This window comes from Malaclemys terrapin, chromosome 4 (assembly GCF_027887155.1).
Source record: "Malaclemys terrapin pileata isolate rMalTer1 chromosome 4, rMalTer1.hap1, whole genome shotgun sequence".
Taxonomy (NCBI): Eukaryota; Metazoa; Chordata; order Testudines; family Emydidae; genus Malaclemys; species Malaclemys terrapin.
Genome location: NC_071508.1, coordinates 79,808,703 through 79,827,424, shown reverse-complemented (window position 1 = coordinate 79,827,424; position 18,722 = coordinate 79,808,703). Strand labels below are relative to the sequence as shown.

At 47.8% G+C, this 18,722-nt stretch overlaps 1 protein-coding gene across 2 annotated transcripts in view; it reads right to left on the bottom strand.

The window, feature by feature from the left end:
• Positions 1-18,722, bottom strand: part of LOC128836747 (transmembrane protein 263-like) — a 330,744-nt gene that overhangs the window by 197,222 nt on the left and 114,800 nt on the right. Inside the window, exon 3 of one of the 2 annotated variants that reach the window (XM_054027296.1) lies at positions 15,966-16,031. The exons of the other annotated variant lie outside the window; for it this stretch is intronic. Within the exon in view, the coding sequence (XP_053883271.1) occupies positions 15,966-16,031 (66 nt within the window). The remainder of the gene's footprint in view (positions 1-15,965; positions 16,032-18,722) is intronic. 2 annotated transcript variants of the gene reach the window in all.

The following is an 18,722-nucleotide window of genomic DNA, read 5'->3' as shown; positions in this document are numbered from 1 at the left end:
GCAGCAAAGGGGAAGAGAGGCAGCCCCAACTAACAGAAAGGCCATGGAGGAACGGACATTGGAAGACAGACTGAAAATTAAATATATACAGTTTGGAGAGAAAAGGAGACTAAGAAATGACAGGATAACAGTCTACATATACCTCCAGGGTGTCCAGGGAGAGGAGGGTAAAGTACAGTGTTCAAGGTGTCAAGGAGAGAGGTAACAGTATGAAATTGTTCAAGGGAGAATTTTGACAAGGTATCAGGAAAATTTTTCTGCAGTTAGAGGAGTAAGAATGTAGAATGCTCTCTAGGGCAGCAGTAGAAGCATCATCCCTAGAATATTTAAAAGGAAGTTAGATAAAGCACTTGTAAGTATTCAGTAGGGACAATCTTGCACACCACAGGAGCTGAGGGAACTAGATGGCTGGCTGTGTTTTTGACACCTCTAATATCTAGGATTATATTAGTTTGAAAAACTGAAAAATCTAAACGGAGTTTAAATACATATATGTATGGAATACTTTAATGCATTAGACATAAAAGGACACTAAGGGAACAGGTTATTTTCTTTTCTTACGTGCATTTTTAATGCTCATGAAATATGCTCAGTTTCTGGTATTAGAAACTGAAGTCTCAGCTTATCCACCCAAGACATACAAGATGGGCAGTATCTGTGCAAAACTTCCCCTGTATCCTGCCCGTCCCCTCTGACAATGTACCTCCGTGCTGAACTAAAAGGGATACATCTCAAGGCAAGAGGTCAGTTCACTCTTTCATTCAATCCTTGGCCTTTGGTGCCACTGCAAACAAGGGGAATAATTAATGCTGGATGGTTCAGGCAGTTTGTAGCTAGAACAGAAGAAGACTGTCTAGCAGTTCAAGTGCTAGCTTAGAACAGAGAAGACCTAGGTTCAAGTCCTTGCTCCACTAAAGGCTTCCTGTGTGACCTTGGGCAGGACACTTGGTCTCTCTGTGCCTCAGTTGCCCATCTGTAAAATGGGGACAACAGTACTTCTCACAGTGATGTTGCGAGGATAAATACATGAAAGGCTGTACTCACATACTACAATAATGAGGTACATATAAATATCTACGGTCGATCTGAGCTGTCCGTACTAAATTCTTACATTTTCCACTTGGTTATGAGCCCTAAGTAATCCTTTTAACTCCAATTATGGAGTCAGCTAACCTAAATTTTATCCTTAGGTTACAGCCTAACCTGTTTAATTTCTTTACCTTTACTCCACTAGCAACCAATTTGACAGCTGACTTCCCTTAGTGAACATTCACATACAGTATCAGAGGGTAGCCATGTTAGTCTATATCTACAAAAACAACAAGGAGTCTGGTGGCACCTTAAAGACTAACAGATTTATTTGGGCATAAGCTTTCGTGGGTAAAAACCTTGCATCCAAAGAAGTGAGGTTTTTACCCACGAAAGCTTATGCCCAAATAAATCTGTTAGTCTTTAAGGTGCCACCAGACTTCTTGTTGTTTTTTCACATACAGTAGAACCTCAGAGTTATGAACTGACCAGTCAACCACACACCTCATTTGGAACCGGAAAAGTACACAATCGCAGCAGCAGAGACAAAAAAGCAAATACAGGACTGTACTGAGTTAAATGTAAACTACTTACAAAATAAAAGGGAAAGCAGCATTTTTCTTCCACATAGTCAAGTTTCAAAGCTGTATTAAGTCAACGTTCAACTGTAAACTTTTGAAAGAACAATCATAACGTTTTGTTCAGCATTATGAAAATTTCAGAGTTACGAACAACCTCCATTCCTGAGGTGTTCGTAACTCTGAGGTTCTACTGTAATCCAAAGTCTGGCCATCGCTTCGAAAATTTTCATCTGACTCAAGTCCAATAACATTTTTGTTAAGGAAGACTACACTTACGGTAGAGTACATGCACTGCACGTCCCCCTAGCGAGCAGAGTAAAGATACACCCTAAGGTTCTGGTGTATACCCAATACGGCACTCTGCATTCCTAAGCAGTGCCTCCCTCCTTTACATTGCTATTTTTTCGAAGTTTAGCATCATGTTGCCTCCCCACTGACAGAGCCTTTCCCCACTGTTTCCCCCCATCACAGCCTTTAACAGCAGCGTGTAGCTACACGTACCCTACGTGCCATTGGCAGTTTAAACAAGGCCTAAGAAGCTACAAAATACTGGTGTATCTCCTTTGTTTTAAAGAAGATTTACATTCTATGAGAAACTCACAACAGCTCCAGCACACTGGAAGGAAGCTGAGTAAAAAAAGTGCCCCGGTTAGCTGGAAATCTAGGGTATCCTTAGGCAGACAGAAGTGTGCTTCATAGATGACACACATTGTCTCTGTCTACACCACTGAAACTGCTGGCTGAAACTAATTTCAAATGGCGATTGTAACATTTGTGTAGAGAGAATATAGTTTTGCTAAGATGATTTTAAAAACAAGGTAATGACCTAGGCTGGAGAAAGGATAAAACTTTGCTAAATTGATTAAAAACCTATCTGCCCTGGTGACACAACTGTGCCAAATGAAACAACTTTATAAATGTCTTTTTCTGCAGTGTAGATGAGGCTTGCAACATGGTAGCTTGCCCCTAAGGGCTGGAAGGCCTGGGACCAGCCATCCCTGATTAGTAAGGAGACACTCCTGAGAGGAATCAGACACTTTCCATTATAAGACCAGCAGGAAGCTGTAGAGAGAGGGAAGTTTAGGAAGCTGTAGCAGAGACTGAGGAAAAGCTTCTGCAGGAAAGACCCTGAGACCAGGAGAGCTGCTCTAGCTAGCTAGCTAGGACTGGGAGTAGCCTGATAAAACAGAAGGAAGATGACCTAGATAGAGGGGTGTTTGAAAGTCAGAGCCTGAAAGCTGAGCTCGAACCAGGAAAGTCTGGGAGTGATGACTGAATTGGGACCCAGCTCTGGGAAGGAGTGCTGGGAGAGAGAGAGAGTGAGTGAGACTGAACTGGGGTTGGGGCCTGGAAGGCCAGAGTGTGTAAGGACTAAATAAACTGGACTCCAGAAGGGAAATGTTTAAACTACCTTTGGTCTGGAGGTGTGCAATTCTTACGGGGCTGTGAAGAGAGGGAAAACAGAGGCAGGTTGCTGCAGAGTGACCTCTTGCCATGTGGGGGTACTCCAGAAGCACCTGACCCTGTTACAGGACTCTTCCAACTTCTAATTAATTTGATATGTTTCAATCTTAGTTCTTTGGTTGATCTTCCAACCCAGCGAGAACTATAAAAGTCAGTATATAAAATTCCATGGCTTGTGTCTTGATGCGAGACAGCTGCAGAGCTATAATTTAAATCTCTTGGTAAGAGACAGTACAAGACTGGTTTCTCTTGGGACATAGCCTTCAGTCAGATAAACTGTACCACAAGCTCTCACAGCTAAAACAGTCCTAGATCCCAGACAACTTCACAATCACAGTTCAATTTTTGACTGTATTGTAGACCGTATTGTCTCATTTTAAAATCAACGCATCTTCACGAAGGACTCATTCAAAGACCTGAATGATGAACATCGTGTACTAGAAATGGAGGAGAGAGGAAGGAAAAACAAGGCTGAGGGCAAGAGTTAAAGTGTCTGAGGATATGTCTACACTATGAAATTAGGTCAATTTTATAGAAGCCAATTTTTTAGAAATCGATTTTATACAGTCGATTGTGTGTGTCCCCACTAAGCGCATTAAGTTGGCAGAGTGCGTCCACAGTACCGAGGCTAGCGTCGACTTTTGGAGCATTGCACTGTGGGTAGCTAGTACTTGCAGATTCCAGGTCACTCTCTTCTTTAAGTTTCGTCTCATGGCGATTCAGTCCTGCCTGGAATATCATGCGAGCTGGAGGTTCTGCCTCAGGCTGCTCTCCCAGCCGGCAGCACCGCGTGGTCGCACCTACCCCAGCCTACCCCTTGCTCCCATGGCTCATGAAGCCTGGACAGTAATAAGGAGCAGTTCAACTATAGGCTGAGCAAGTGCAGAATGGTGGTAGAATGTGCATTTGTACGTTTAAAAGCGCGCTGGCGCAGTTTACTGACTCAGTTAGACCTCAGCGAAACCAATATTCCCATCATTATTACTGCTTGCTGTGTACTCCGCAATATCTGAGAGAGCAAGGGGGAGACGTTTATGGCGGGGTGGGAGATTGGGGCAAATCGCCAGGCCACTGATTATGCGCAGCCAGACACCAGGGCGGTTAGAAGAGCACAGCAGGGCGTGTTGTGCATCAGAGAAGCTTTGAAAATCAGTTTCATGACTGGTCAGGCTATGGTGTGAAAGTTCTGTTTGTTTCTCCTTGATGAAAACCCACCCCCCTTGGTTCACTCTACTTCCCTGTAAGCCAACCACCTTCCCCTCCCGCCTTTGATCACCACTTGCAGAGGCAATAAAGTCATCGTTGTTTCAAATTCATGCATTCTTTATTAATCTGTCACACAAATGGGGGGATAACTGCCAAGGTAGCCCGGGAGGGGTGGTGGAGGAGGGAAGCACCGGGTGGGGTGGTGGAGGAGGGAAGGACAAGGCCACACTGCACTTCAAAACTTATTGAATGCCAGCTTTCTGTTGCTTGGGCAGTTCTCTGGGGTAGAGTGGAGTTCTGATAGCATGGATTCCTCTCCCCATACAGCAATCAGAACCAGTACCTCCCGTTCGGTCTATGCTGGAGATCTTTTGCTATTCTGGGACTCCATGGTCACCTCTGAGCTTGCCACGCTAGCCAAACAGGAAATGAAATTCAAAAGTTCGTGGGGCTTTTCCTGTCTACCTGGCCACTGCATCTGAGTTGAGAGCGCTGTCCAGAGCGGTCACAATGGAGCACTCTGAGATAGCTCCTGGAGGCCAATACTGTGGAATTGCATCCACACTACCCCAAATTCGACCCATCAAGGTTGATTTCAGTGCTAATGCTCTCATCGGGGAGGAGTACAGAAATAGATTTTAAGAGCCCTTTAAGTTGACAAAAATGGCTTTGTCGTGTGGATGGGTGCAGGGTTAAATCGATCTAACACTGCTAAATTCGACCTAAACTCGTCGTGTAGACCAGGGCTAAGGAAAGGTAATAGCAGCAAAGTCACAGGCATTAATGCTACCGCAGAGGTTAAGTAAAATAAGAGGATTTTTACAAGTGCATTATGAAATTAGAAAGTCATTCCAGAGAAAAGGTGGTCTATAGTGACAAGATTTAAAAATCTCTAACGACACTTCAATAGTCTCAGATTAGTTATTTCAAGAGACTTTCCAAACAAAAATCCATCCTGAGCAACAACTAAACAAAAGCATTTCAAACTTTTCTAAAAGTGATAACCAGACCATCCAGCATTCTAGATGATCTGCATCTTTTCAAACTAACAAAACGACTGGACTGCATGGGACTGGCATATATATGGTACATCTTATAAACTAAGTGCCCCATTATCCTATTATATTGGTCAATATAGATAAAAAAGAAAAACTTGCAAATGTTGGCCATATTGTTGCTTCCATGAGTCTTGCCATTGGAGGTGAAGTTTTATTAAGAAATCTCTGCAAGGATTTCTTCTTACTGTCCCGATTGGGCTTTTCTTTCTACCTCATGGAAAAGTCACCCAAAGCCTGGTGTGGGGAAACTCATTGGGGACCTGGACCACCCCTACAGAGGCCTTGTATCCCTACCATGGTTCTGGTACTGTAGCCACACTCCCAGAGACTTCCTGCCTCCAGCAGCAGTGGCGAAGCAGGGAGCACTCCTATCCACTTTTCTGGCTATGTTCTGCAGTTCCAGAGGAGAGATGCAAAATATGCTGCCAACAATGCCTCTTTCTTCCCAACTCCATGCCAACCCCACTGCCTTCCTTGTATGGGCCCTAGACCAGGTGAAGAGTTCTCTGCTGAGGTTGGGATGGCAATGCTGTGGAAGTACATGGACTCCCCCTCCTCCCTCCCAGCACATGAAGGAAGGGAGACCTGCACATGGAAGATGTCTCCACATGTAAACTCAAGAAGAGTATGATCTGGACCAGTGGATTTACAGGTTTTAAATCATGTGAGGGTATAAAATCAAAATAGACTTGGCAAATCGTAAATGTCCTTAGAGCCAAGGTGCTTGCTTAAAAAAATATCCCACATTAATCCATTTTAGCCTGACCAAAAAGAATGCCCTTTAGTCAATCTGATTTTCCTCAATAAAATATCTACACACCATACTCCATAACCAGTGCAGCCACACTGCAGTTTAAGAGATAATGTAAAATATACCCAAGGTCTGCATGGATTCATTTTGATGGAGACAAGAGAAATGCAAAATAGAAATTACTTCAATAAAGACTACAGCATGAAATTTATAAATGATTATGTCAAACGTTTAAGTCAGAAACATGTTGAGATGCAATGATGCAGATTACAAATATATGTTCTGGGAATGTTTTAAAAAATGCTGTGTGTCTGTGTGAATATTGAACGCAGGAAAATACAACAGAGATTGCTCAAGGATCCATCCTAGGACTGGTGGTGTTTAATATATTTATTAAATGATCTGGAACAAGGGACTAACAGCAATGAAGCTAAATTTGTGGATGACACAATTGTTTAGGTTAGTCAAGTCTAGAGAATATTGTGAGGAATTTCAGAAGGCTCTAACAAAGCTGGGTATTTGGAAAATACAATGGCAGAAGATGCTCAATGTAGGCATGTACAAGGAAGTGTACGTTGATAGGCACCAATCTGACCTCAAACATTGCTGGGTTCTAAATTAAATTAGAAACTCAAGAAAGAAATGGGCATTTTTGGAGAGAGCCCCATGAAAACGTCTATACAAACAGCAGGAATGTTCAAAAATGCAAACGAGACATTAGGTTATACTAAGAAAGGGAGATAAAATACCGAACATATTACAATGCCTTTCTACAGAATGATGCATCCTCACTTTGAATTCTATGTTCAATTATGGTCATCCCATCTCAAAAAAAGGATACAGCAAAAGCAGAAGAGGTCCTGAGAAAGAACAACATTTGTTGGAAGCCTTTAAAGACCTCCGTATGAGAAGACATTATACAGGTACACAGAATAATAAATGACCCAGAGTATAATAAATGAGAACTTATATTTACTCCCCCTTTAAAACCAGCCAGTAAATTGATAATCTATTTAGTAACTAGTAAAAAGAATATTACAATATTACAACAGAAAAACTTCAAAAACAGACTCCAAAGAGAGACTGCAGAGCTAGAATTGATATGCAAACTAGACACAATCAACTCCGGTTTGAATAAGGACTGGGAATGGCTGAGCCATTACAAACGTTGACTATCTCCCCTTGTAAGTACTCTCACACTTCTTATCACACTGTCTGTACTCGGCTAGCTTGATTATCACTTCAAAAGTTTTTTTTTTCTCTTAATTAATTGGCCTCTCAGAGTTGGTAAGACAACTCCCACCTGTTTATGCTCTCTGTATGTGTGTATATATATCTCCTCATTATATGTTTCACTCTATATGCATCCGAAGAAGTGGGCTGTAGTCCACGAAAGCTTATGCTCTAATAAATTTGTTAGTCTCTAAGGTGCCACAAGTACTCCTGTTCTTCTTTTTGCGGATACAGACTAACACGGCTGTTACTCTGAAACTAGTAAAAAGAAATATTTTTATACATACCATGTGTAATTAGCCTCTAGGATTCAAAAGAGGAGTAGACATCCATATGAATACTACCACCCTTCAGTTACAGTAGCTGAGGTAAAATGTAAGATGTATAAATTCTCACACAATCTTTGGGACATAATCCAACCAATTATTCCCTAAATTTATGAAGGAATCTCTCCGACAGACACATTTTTGGACAACTGTTTCCTATGGGAACTTTACCCTTTCCTCTGAAGCATCTGGTACTGACGCTATTGGACACAGAATACCAAACAAGGTGGACTGAATCAGTAGGACAGTTTCTAAGATCCGCATGTATATGGGGGAAAGTGAAAAATATAGACAGGGTTGGTAGCACTGCCTACTTTATTACTACCTGATATTTCCCATTATATGATCCATTTTCATTTCAATATAACTTTGCCAAATGAACCATCTGGGCTGACATTTTCCATGCTGGGTGTCTGCCTCAGGGTTGGTGCAGAGGGAGGGGACGGTTTGGAAAAATTCAGCCAAATTGGCTTAGCCATTTTTGCCAACAAGGCTAGGGAAAGATACATTGGCAAAACAATGTTATATTAATCTCTTCTATAAGCAGCCCTAGCACTCTCATGCTTTGGAGCAGGAATTGAAATTTGGCAGCAGGTGGCTTTTTTGTCAGGCATTTGTCTTGTCATCCCTTTGAAAATCTGCCCATATTTGGACGAGTTATAAATCTTTGAAAAATTGAAGACTTGCTAGAGCTTCGCATCTTAAGTTTCCAGAGATTCTGTCTGCACTGGGAATACTCAAACCCAGTACAGAGTAGAACTTTTCCTACAAGTGCATCTCTGGGCTGCTGCAGTCATTAGTCCAGACATCAAAACTGAGAGAGGGAGACTGTTTCTCCTGTGCTTGTTATGTCACTTCTGCTGGGGCCAGACAGTAGGAGGAAACTATCCAATTTGAAGGCAGAAGGGCCAAGAGTTGGACAGGGGGAGTAGAATGGGACAAGGAGCCTTGGAGGGAGGGGGTCAGAGACAGAAACTGGGAGACAAAGGAAGAGAGAGATCTGATGTGGAACCAGAGTATGGAAGGAGAACTGACATTAGCTGGGCAAAGAGACTAAGACAACAAGCCAAGCAGAGGTTGGGAGGAGCATCGGACATTGGATAAGAACATAAGAAAAGACGGTTACTCACCGTTGTAACTGTTGTTCTTCGAGATGTGTTGCTCATATCCATTCCATTAGGTGTGTGCGCGCCGCGTGCACGATCGTCGGAAGATTTTCTACCCTAGCAACACCGGCGGGTCGGCTGTGGAGCCCCCTAGAGTGGCGCCTTCATGGCGCTGAATATATACCCCAGCCGACCCGGCGCCCCCTCAGTTCCTTCTTGCCGGCTACTCCGACAGTGGGGACGGGGGGCGGGTTTGGAATGGATAGGAGCAACACATCTCGAAGAACAACAGTTACAACGGTGAGTAACCGTCTTTTCTTCTTCGAGTGCTTGCTCATATCCATTCCATTAGGTGACTCCCAAGCCCAACTTAGGTGGTGGGGTCGGAGTGAGACATTGCTGTGTGCAAAACCGCTGATCCGAATGCAGCATCGTCCCTGGACTGCTGCACTAGTGCATAGTGAGCTGTAAACGTGTGGACTGATGACCAAACCGCCGCTCTACAAATGTCCTGGATCGGAACATGTGCCAGGAAAGCAGTCGAGGAAGCTTGGGCCCTCGTGGAGTGAGCGGTGAGGTGCGGTGCTGAGACACCTGCCAGGTCATAGCAAGTCCGGATGCAAGACGTAATCCAGGAGGATAGGCGTTGTGAGGAGACCGGAGAGCCTTTCATTCGGTCGGCCACTGCAACGAAGAGTTGCGTCGTCTTTCTAAAGTGCTTTGTGCGGTCAATATAGAAGGCCAGGGCCCTGCGTACGTCCAGAGAATGCAAACGTTGATCCTGGCGAGTAGCATGTGGTTTAGGGTGAAAAACCGGAAGAAATATGTCCTGGTTGATATGAAATGGAGAAACCACCTTAGGGAGAAAGGCAGGATGTGGACGAAGCTGCACTTTATCCTTATGGAAAACTGTATAAGGGGGCTCGGATGTAAGCGCCCTGAGTTCAGAAACGCGCCTTGCTGAGGTGATGGCTACGAGGAAGGCTGTCTTCCAGGATAGGTACAAAAGTGAACAGGTGGCTAGTGGTTCGAATGGAGGACCTGTGAGTTTGGAGAGAACCAGATTGAGGTCCCACGTCGGGACGGGATGACGCTGTTGTGGGTACGTCCGGTCTAAGCCCTTGAGGAATCTAACGACCATCGGGTTAGAGAATACCGAGGACGTGAGTTCCCCTGGGTGAAAGGCTGATATAGCGGCCAGGTGAACTCTAATTGAAGATATCGCCAACCCTTGCTGTTTTAGGGAGAGGAGATATTCCAATATGAGAGAAATAGGTGCCTGTAACGGGGACGTGGCTCGTTGTTCGCACCAACAGGAGAACCGCTTCCACTTGGCCAAATACGTGGCTCGTGTTGAGGGCTTCCTACTGCTCAGCAGAATCTGTCGGACAGAGTGCGAGCATTGCCGCTCTGCCTGGGTGAACCATGGAGCAGCCACGCTGTGAGGTGGAGTGATTGCAGGTCGGGGTGACGCAGCCGGCCGTGGTCCTGAGAGATGAGATCCGGACATAATGGAAGCGGGATCGGTGTCTGAACCGAGAGTTCCAACAGTGTGGTGTACCAATGTTGTCTCGGCCACGCTGGAGCGATCAGAATTACCTGTGCCTGGTCTCTGCGCAATTTGAGCAGTACCTTGTGGACCAGAGGAAACGGAGGGAAGGCATAAAACAGGTGGTCTTTCCAGGGAAGGAGAAATGCATCCGAGAGGGAGCCCGGAGCTCGACCTTGTAGGGAGCAGAACACGTGGCACTTCCTGTTGTCTCGCGATGCAAACAGGTCTATCTGGGGAAACCCCCACTTCTGGAAGATGGAATGTATGACGTCTGGACGGATAGACCACTCGTGCGTCTGGAAGGACCTGCTGAGTCGGTCCGCTAGAGTGTTCTGGACTCCAGGGAGGAACGATGCCGTGAGATGGATTGAGTGGGCGATGCAGAAGTCCCACAGGCGAATGGCCTCTTGGCATAGAATTGACGAACGTGCTCCTCCTTGTTTGTTGATGTAAAACATGGCCGTGGTGTTGTCGATGAGAACTAACACACAACGGCCACGTAGTTGATTGAGAAATGCCTGGCACGCCAGGCGCACCGCCATCAGTTCCCGAACATTGATGTGCAGGGCTAACTGGGGTGCAGTCCACAGGCCCTGGGTATGGTGTTCGTTGAGATGGGCGCCCCAACCCAGAGATGAAGCGTCTGTGACCAGATGCAGAGAGGGTTGTGGGGCATGAAATGGCATCCCTTCGCAGACCACATTGTGATCTAGCCACCAGGTGAGGGAGGTCAGGACCGAGTTCGGGACCGTGACCACCATGTTCAGGCTGTCCCGATGTGGACGGTATATTGATGACACCCAGGTCTGGAGTGGGCGAAGCCGAAGTCTGGCATGCCTGGTTACGTACGTGCAGGAAGCCATGTGACCCAGCAGGGTAAGGCACGACCTCACCGTGGTAGTTGAGAAGGCCTGTAGCCCTTGAATGAGGCTCGTGATGGTGCCAAAGCGGTTGTCTGGCAGGATGGCTTGTGCACATCTGGAGTCTAGAACTGTGCCGATGAAATCTATTCTCTGGGTAGGTTCTAGAGTGGATTTGTCCTTGTTGAGTAGGATGCCCAACTCGTTGAATGTGTGCACTATTCTGTGGACGTGAGCTTGAACTTGCTCTTTGGTGCGACCGCGTACCAGCCAGTCGTCTAGGTACGGGAACACCTGTATCTCCTGCCGACGAAGGTACGCTGCCACGACAGCCATACATTTCGTGAACACTCTTGGGGCCGAGGATAGGTCGAAAGGAAGGACTGCAAATTGGTAGTGCACCGTGTTTACCACGAATCGCAGGAAGCGTCTGTGAGGTGGGTAAATTGAGATGTGAAAGTATGCGTCTTTCATGTCGAGGGCGGCGAACCAGTCTCCAGGATCGAGGGAAGGGATAATGGCCCCCAAAGAGACCATGCGGAACTTCAACTTTACTACGAATTTGTTGAGTCCGCGCAAGTCCAAGATGGGCCGCAGACCTCCTTTGGACTTGGGGATCAGGAAGTAACGGGAATAAAATCCCCTGCCCCTTAACTCTATCGGAACCTCCTCTATGGCCCCCATGGCCAGGAGCGTAGAAACCTCCTGTATAAGAAGTTGCTCGTGAGAAGGGTCCCTGAAGAGGGACGGGGAAGGGGGGTGGGAGGGGGGGATAGAAGAAAACTGGATAGCGTATCCCTTCTCCACCGTGCGGAGGACCCAGCGGTCCGAAGTTATAAGGGACCAAGCACGGTGGAAGTGGGAGAGGCGATCCCGGAAGGAGGGGGCTGGATCCTGGGGGATGACTGGGGCGCCGTCCTCGACCGCACCTTCAAAAGTTCTGCCTGGGGCCTGAAGGTGGTCTAGGTGGCCCCTGGTTCTGGCCGGGTTGAGGGCCGGTCCACCTTCTTCTACCACCTCGCCCTTGCCTCCGGGTCGAGTCCTGTCTCTGACGAGGCGGGGGGGGGGGGTAGAAGCGTTGAGGCTGCGGCCTAAATGGTCTGCGCTGAGGGCCCGCAACATACATCCCCAGGGAGCGCATGATTGTTCTCGAGTCCTTGAGGCTCTGCAGGCAAGAGTCCGTCTTGTCCGAGAACAATCCATGTCCCTCAAAGGGCAGATCCTGTAGGGTTTGCTGCAGCTCCGGGGGCAACCCCGAAACCTGAAGCCAGGAGATCCTCCGCATAGCGATACCCGAAGCCATGGTCCTCGCAGCCGAGTCCGCTATGTCCAAGGAGGCTTGCAAGGAGGTCCGAGCCACCTTCTTACCCTCCTCTACCATGGCTCCAAACTCCTCCCTGGACTCTTGGGGAATCAACTCCTTAAACTTCCCCATAGAGTTCCAGGAGTTGAAGTTGTAGCGGCTCAGGAGCGCCTGCTGGTTCGCCGCTCTAAGTTGCAGCCCTCCGGCTGAATAAACCTTACGGCCAAACAAATCGAGCCGCTTAGCCTCCTTTGATTTAGGCGCTGCAGCCTGCTGACCGTGGCGCTCTCTTGCGTTCACTGATGCCACCACCAGTGAACACGGTTGGGGGTGGGTGTACAAGTACCCATAGTCCTTAGACGGGACAAAGTATTTCCTTTCCACCCCTCTCGCTGTGGGTGGGATAGAGGCAGGAGTTTGCCATATCGTATCCGCATTGGTTTGTATCGTGCGGATCAGGGGTAACGCCACCCTCGATGGGGCATCCGCTCCGAGGATGTTAACGATAGGGTCCTGCACTTCCACTATCTCCTCCGCCTGCAGGTCCATATTACGGGCCATCCTACGCAGGAGATCCTGGTGAGCCCGAAGATCTATCGGAGGGGGACCTGTACATGACGTGCCCGCCACTGCCTCATCCGGAGAGGAAGAGGAAGATGCCTCCGGTGGTACTGGATCCAATGGAGGGTCCTGATCCCCCTGCTCCTGGGCCGGAGCATCACCTGTACTTGGATCTATGGTGTCGGGTGGCGTGGACACGGAAGCCTCCATGCCCCCTGGCGGAGGCCGAGAGATGGTGGATTCCGGGACCCTTCTAACTGAGTGACCCGAGCGAGAGGTCGATGGTATTGGAGCCCCTTGCTCCTGGTGGTACGCCCACGGGGTCCAAAACGACCAGTGAGATGGGCCATGAGAGTGGTCCTCTGCCATCTCCTGCCAATGGCCCAAGTTCCGTTCCTCGGCTTGCCCTTGAGGGGGGTATGCCGATCTCGACAGGTCCTCCGAGGAGCGAGACACCGATCTTGATGGCCATGGCAGTGCCGAGAGAGACGAGACGATTCCCGTGGGCTGCGGTGCTGCACGGTGCCGGTCCGGAGATGATCTATCTCTGCGCGGTGCCGGCGAACGGTACCTGGACCGCGATCGGTGCCGATGATCTCGTCGGTGTCGGGAGCCGGATCTGGACCTCGACGAGGACCTGGAGTATGCCCGGTGCCGGGAGCGGCCTCTCGACGTCGAGCGTCGACCGTAGCGGTGCCGAGAACTACGTCTCGACGTTGATCGGTGCCGACGATCATAGCGGTGTCGAGACGTAGAACGGTGCCGCGACGAAGATCTTGGCCGCGAGTACGACCGGTGCCGAGGTGATAATCGGTGCCGGGACTGCGAGCGGCGTGGGGACCTGCTTCGGGACCTGGACCGGTGCCGAGGTTCCAGCCCTTGCGATGGAGGGCGCATCAGGGCAGGTTTCCCCCTTGACTGGACCGGGCGAGTCAACGGTGCCGTCGGTGCCAGTGGTTGAGGCGGTGCCGGCTCTGTGAGAGCTATCAAGTCTCTCGCCGCCACGAAGGTCTCCGGAGTCGACGGGAGTTGTATTATCTCCGGTCTCGGTGGAGACGCTATCTGCACCGGACTCAACGGCCTCGGTGCCGGAGTCGACAGTGCTGGAGGCACCTGTTTCCGGTGCTCCACCGGCGGACTCGGCTCTACCCCCGGCACTGGGGGAGCCGGCGCCTTCAGCACGGAGGTCCCCGTCTTATGGGCTTTTTTATGCCCCGGGGATAATGACCGGCATCGAGGTACTTGCTGCGGTGCCGACGAGGTCCGGTGCCGGGGAGGCTTGTCCGACACCACCCGCGCGGTCGGCATTGCCGGTGCTGCTGGGGCACTGCGCACCGAGGCGCTAGGTGCCGTGGCTTGGCTCGTAGAGGGAGTGTCCGGACTAAGTGCCGCCTCCATCAGGAGTTGCCGGAGCCGAAAGTCCCGCTCTTTCTTGGTCCTTGGTCTGAAGGCCTTACAGATCTTGCACTTATCTGTTTGGTGGGACTCTCCCAGGCACTTCAGACAGGAGTCGTGCGGGTCGCTCGTGGGCATAGGCTTAGCGCAGGAGGCGCACTGCTTGAAGCCGGGAGCTTTGGGCATGAGCCCGGGCCCGCGGCCGGGGGAGAAAGGGGGAGACGACCCCCTTAGTCCCCTGGACTACTATAACAACTTTAAAACTATTTAACTATTTAACTACAAACACTAGAACTATAACTATAACTACAACTGCAAATAACTAACTAAGCTAGGGAGAGTGGAGGACAGCTATGCCGCGCTCCACAGTTCCAACGACCGTCAGGGGCGGTAAGAAGGAACTGAGGGGGCGCCGGGTCGGCTGGGGTATATATTCAGCGCCATGAAGGCGCCACTCTAGGGGGCTCCACAGCCGACCCGCCGGTGTTGCTAGGGTAGAAAATCTTCCGACGATCGTGCACGCGGCGCGCACACACCTAATGGAATGGATATGAGCAAGCACTCGAAGAAGAATGGCCATACTGGGTCAGATCAAGGTCTATCTAGCCCAGTATCCTGTCTTCCGACAGTGGCCAATGTCATTTGCCCCAGACGGAATGAACAGAACAGGTAATCATCAAGTGATCCATTCCCTGTCACTCATTCCCAGCCTCTGGCAAACAGAGGCTAGGGACACTATCCCTGCCCATCCTGGCTAATAGCTATTGACGGCCCTATCCTCCATGAATTTATCTAGTTCTTTTTTGAACCCTGTTTTAGTCTTGGCCTTCATAGCATCCTCAGGCAAGGAGTTCCACGGGTTAACTGTGAGTTGTGTGAAGAAACACTTCCTTTTGTTTGTGTTAAACCTGCTGCCTATTAATTTCATTTGGTGATCCCTAATTCTTGTGTTATGAGAAGTAAATAACACTTCTTATTTACTTTCTCCACACCAGTCATGATTTTATAGATGGAGGTGGCCCACAGAGGAATAGGGAGGGTGTGAAGCAGAGACTGATCTGACAAGGACACAGGCAGGGCAGAGGAATTGGGACTGGATGAGCAAGGGGGCAAAGGAAACTGAGATGGGGAGCAGATGATGGTGATTGCACAGGCAGGGCAAAAAGTGGGACTGGGAGCCTGGGAGGAAAATGGAGATCGGATGAGGAGCTAGGTGGGGGGACTGGAACCAAGATGAGAAGCCTAAGGAGTGGAGACTGGGATTTGGACAAGGAGCCAGGGTGGGGAAGAGACAGGACTAGGACAGGTTGAAGAAGATGAGGCAGAAGGGAACAAGTTTGTGGGGAAATGAGCAGAAGAGTCTATGCCCACCAAAGCATGCTCCCCCCAGAGTCTAGAATGGGAATGAAGATTTCCAAGTTTCACCGTTCCTCTGCTGCGAAACCCGCTGGGCAAAGCATCCCATCTCCCAACAATGTACTACTGCTATCGGTTATTCCATAAACTCAAGTGACAGAGATCGGATGTAAAGGTTCCAAACCTGCTGATGACCCATGTGAGTGTGTCAATGCGATGCCACATGATGGAATTTGTTGTTTTCTATTTGCTTTAAAAAAAAACAAAACAAAACTGTGAAATTATACACAAAAGTACATAAAAGAACATTATCAAGGCTGCACAGCCAAGCACTCAGAAGTTAGGAAGTGTAAGAATTCAGGTTCCATGCACAACCTTCATTTGGCCTCCTTGTGCATATGGATTATCTTTAATTATATGATCACATACCTGTTTTTCCACAGGGCCCCAGCCTTATTCAGTGTGAACAGGATAGAGCTGAATCAGGGTAGTGCCATGAAGAGACTGATTGTAGGACCCTGGCTTCATTTATTTCAAAAGATGGAAGTTGTGTAGCAAATGAGGCAGTGGATTGCAGGAAGAGAAAGGCTGATCTCATCTACAGCTGGGTGAAATGTTTTAGGCAAATAGTAAATTCACTGAAAAGGGCAGTTTCAGGCAGACTGAAGTTATTTGTTAATTTGGGTCAAATTCGGCAGACAGTTCCGTTCGAATAAAGAAATGAGGAAAACATTTAGGAAGCCAAAACTGTTCATTTCAACATTTTCGGAATGAAAATGTAAGGGGGTGGGTTTTCTCCCTGGTGCTCCCTAGAGGCCAGGCATGCCAGCTGCTCCAATAAGCACCCACATGACACTTCTTAACTCAAAAATTTTCCCAAAACAGGTTTCTCTTTATTGAGTAACCCGTGTCAGTCGGGCCCTGAATCAGTCCAACAGAGAGGTTTTAATGCAAAACAGGAAAAACAAACAAACAGTCTCATGTGCAGTGTAGTCCTGGCAGGGCCGGCTCCAGGCACCAGCGTAGCAAGCAGGTGCCTGGGGTGGCCAATGAAGGGGGGGGGTGGCACGTCCGGACGTTCGGCGGCAATTCAGCGGCGGGGCCGTCACTCCCTCTCGGAGCGAAGGATCTGCCGCAGAATTGCTGCCGTAGAATCAAGCGGCGGCAGTAGAGCTGCCGCCAATCGCAGCTTTTTAAAAAAATATTATTTATTTACTTTTTTCCTCTCCTCCTGCTTGGGGCTGCAAAAACGCTAGAGCCAGCCCTGAGTCCTGGCCATTTCCTTCTCTCAGGTGACGTGCTTCCCATCCTCCTGTCACCCAGAAGCACATTCTCCACAGTACTCTCCAGCCTGAACCATTTTACTGGGCTACTTTGGCTTTCTTGCAACCTGTTTTGGTCACCCACTGCCTAGAATCCTTTCCAGACAGGTCTAGCTCACACAATCCCCTTTCAGTTGCCTCCCTGCTCTGGCAGCCTTCCTCTCAGAGAGAGGGCTTGTGGAACTAGTAATGACCTAACTAGCTACAGGTGTCTTTCACGAGGCTCAAAACCCTCCTCATAAGCAGGCTGCTGGTCATAGGGGACTTGGCCCTGATCCCTCCAAAAGGGACCAAGCACCTGTGACAGACCCAAAGGTTTAGAAAATGTCAATTAGAATTGACCTGCACACTTTTTTTGTTGTTGTTTTGGTGAGGAGAAAAAATAAAATCACTAGACTGGGTACAAATCAAAATTTTTCAGTTAAAACAAAATTAGAAGAAAATTATCAATTATTTGCTGATTTCTAGTTTCATGGTTAAGCCAGTTTAATTCTGCTCTGGAGAACTGAATTCCCTGCCTCTGCCACTTAAATTTTCACAGGTAATCACAAATATGTGTTCCTCATTTTCTGGATGCCTTATTTAAGATTCTGGGGTCTGATTTCCAGAAGTGCTGAACACTCACAACTGTAGTTGAAGTCCATGGGAACTGTGCTTTGAACATATAAAGTGTTATATAATGCTAAGTATGCAGTAAAATCAGGTCCCAGGTATCTCAAACAGGGCACCCAAAATTAGTGGATCATTCTGACCTTATACTCTCTCTGTGCCTCCATTCACCACCTGTAAAATGGGAATAGCCCCATCTCCCACGGATGCTGTGAAAATAAATGATTTGTGAAGCACTCAGATACTCTTCTAGTGATAAATACCATGGAAAATCCCACGAGGAAATAAATAATTCAGCCTTCAGAGCAGGATTAGAACAGCATGGTGGTGAGGGGCCACGCACTGAACTCTGAAGAGAAAATAAATATTGAATAGCTGGTCATTAAGTGAGCACATCCATCCTGTGAACTGAGAGAGGCAGAACTCCTGTGGAAAAATAATATAGTATGTGATCATGTAGTTAGACTATCATAATGCACAGGCACCAGAGGCCAGATTAAGGTTGCACAGGCAACTTTAATCCTAGCATTTCATAACTTTTGAGTGCTAGACTTTGCAACCTTAATAATGGTATTTTAATGTAGTTTTGTGTAATATTTATAAATACCAGAAATATAGTGGGTTCAGGGAATAAGCATCTTGGAGTGCTAAAAGTATGAACTGGTGTACTTAAATGACTGAATTGTGTTTGAAAATGCATGAAGGGCCGTAGGAAAACCAAAGATTAGGGGGAGGGAGAATGTGGAACAATGCTTCAACAACAAAAACAATCTTTTCAATTACTTTATAGACTCTGACTTCAAGGCCACAAGGGACCATGGTGATCATCTAGTCTGACCTCCTGCACATAGCAGGCCACAGAACCCTACCCACCCACTCCTGTAACAGACCCATAATTTCTGGCTGAGTTACTTTCTTGTACTCCTACTTCAGTAGGGGAATATTAGAGCAAAAACATTAGACGGGTATTTAATTATCCAAAGGAGAAAGGGACCATGAGCAAAAAGTAG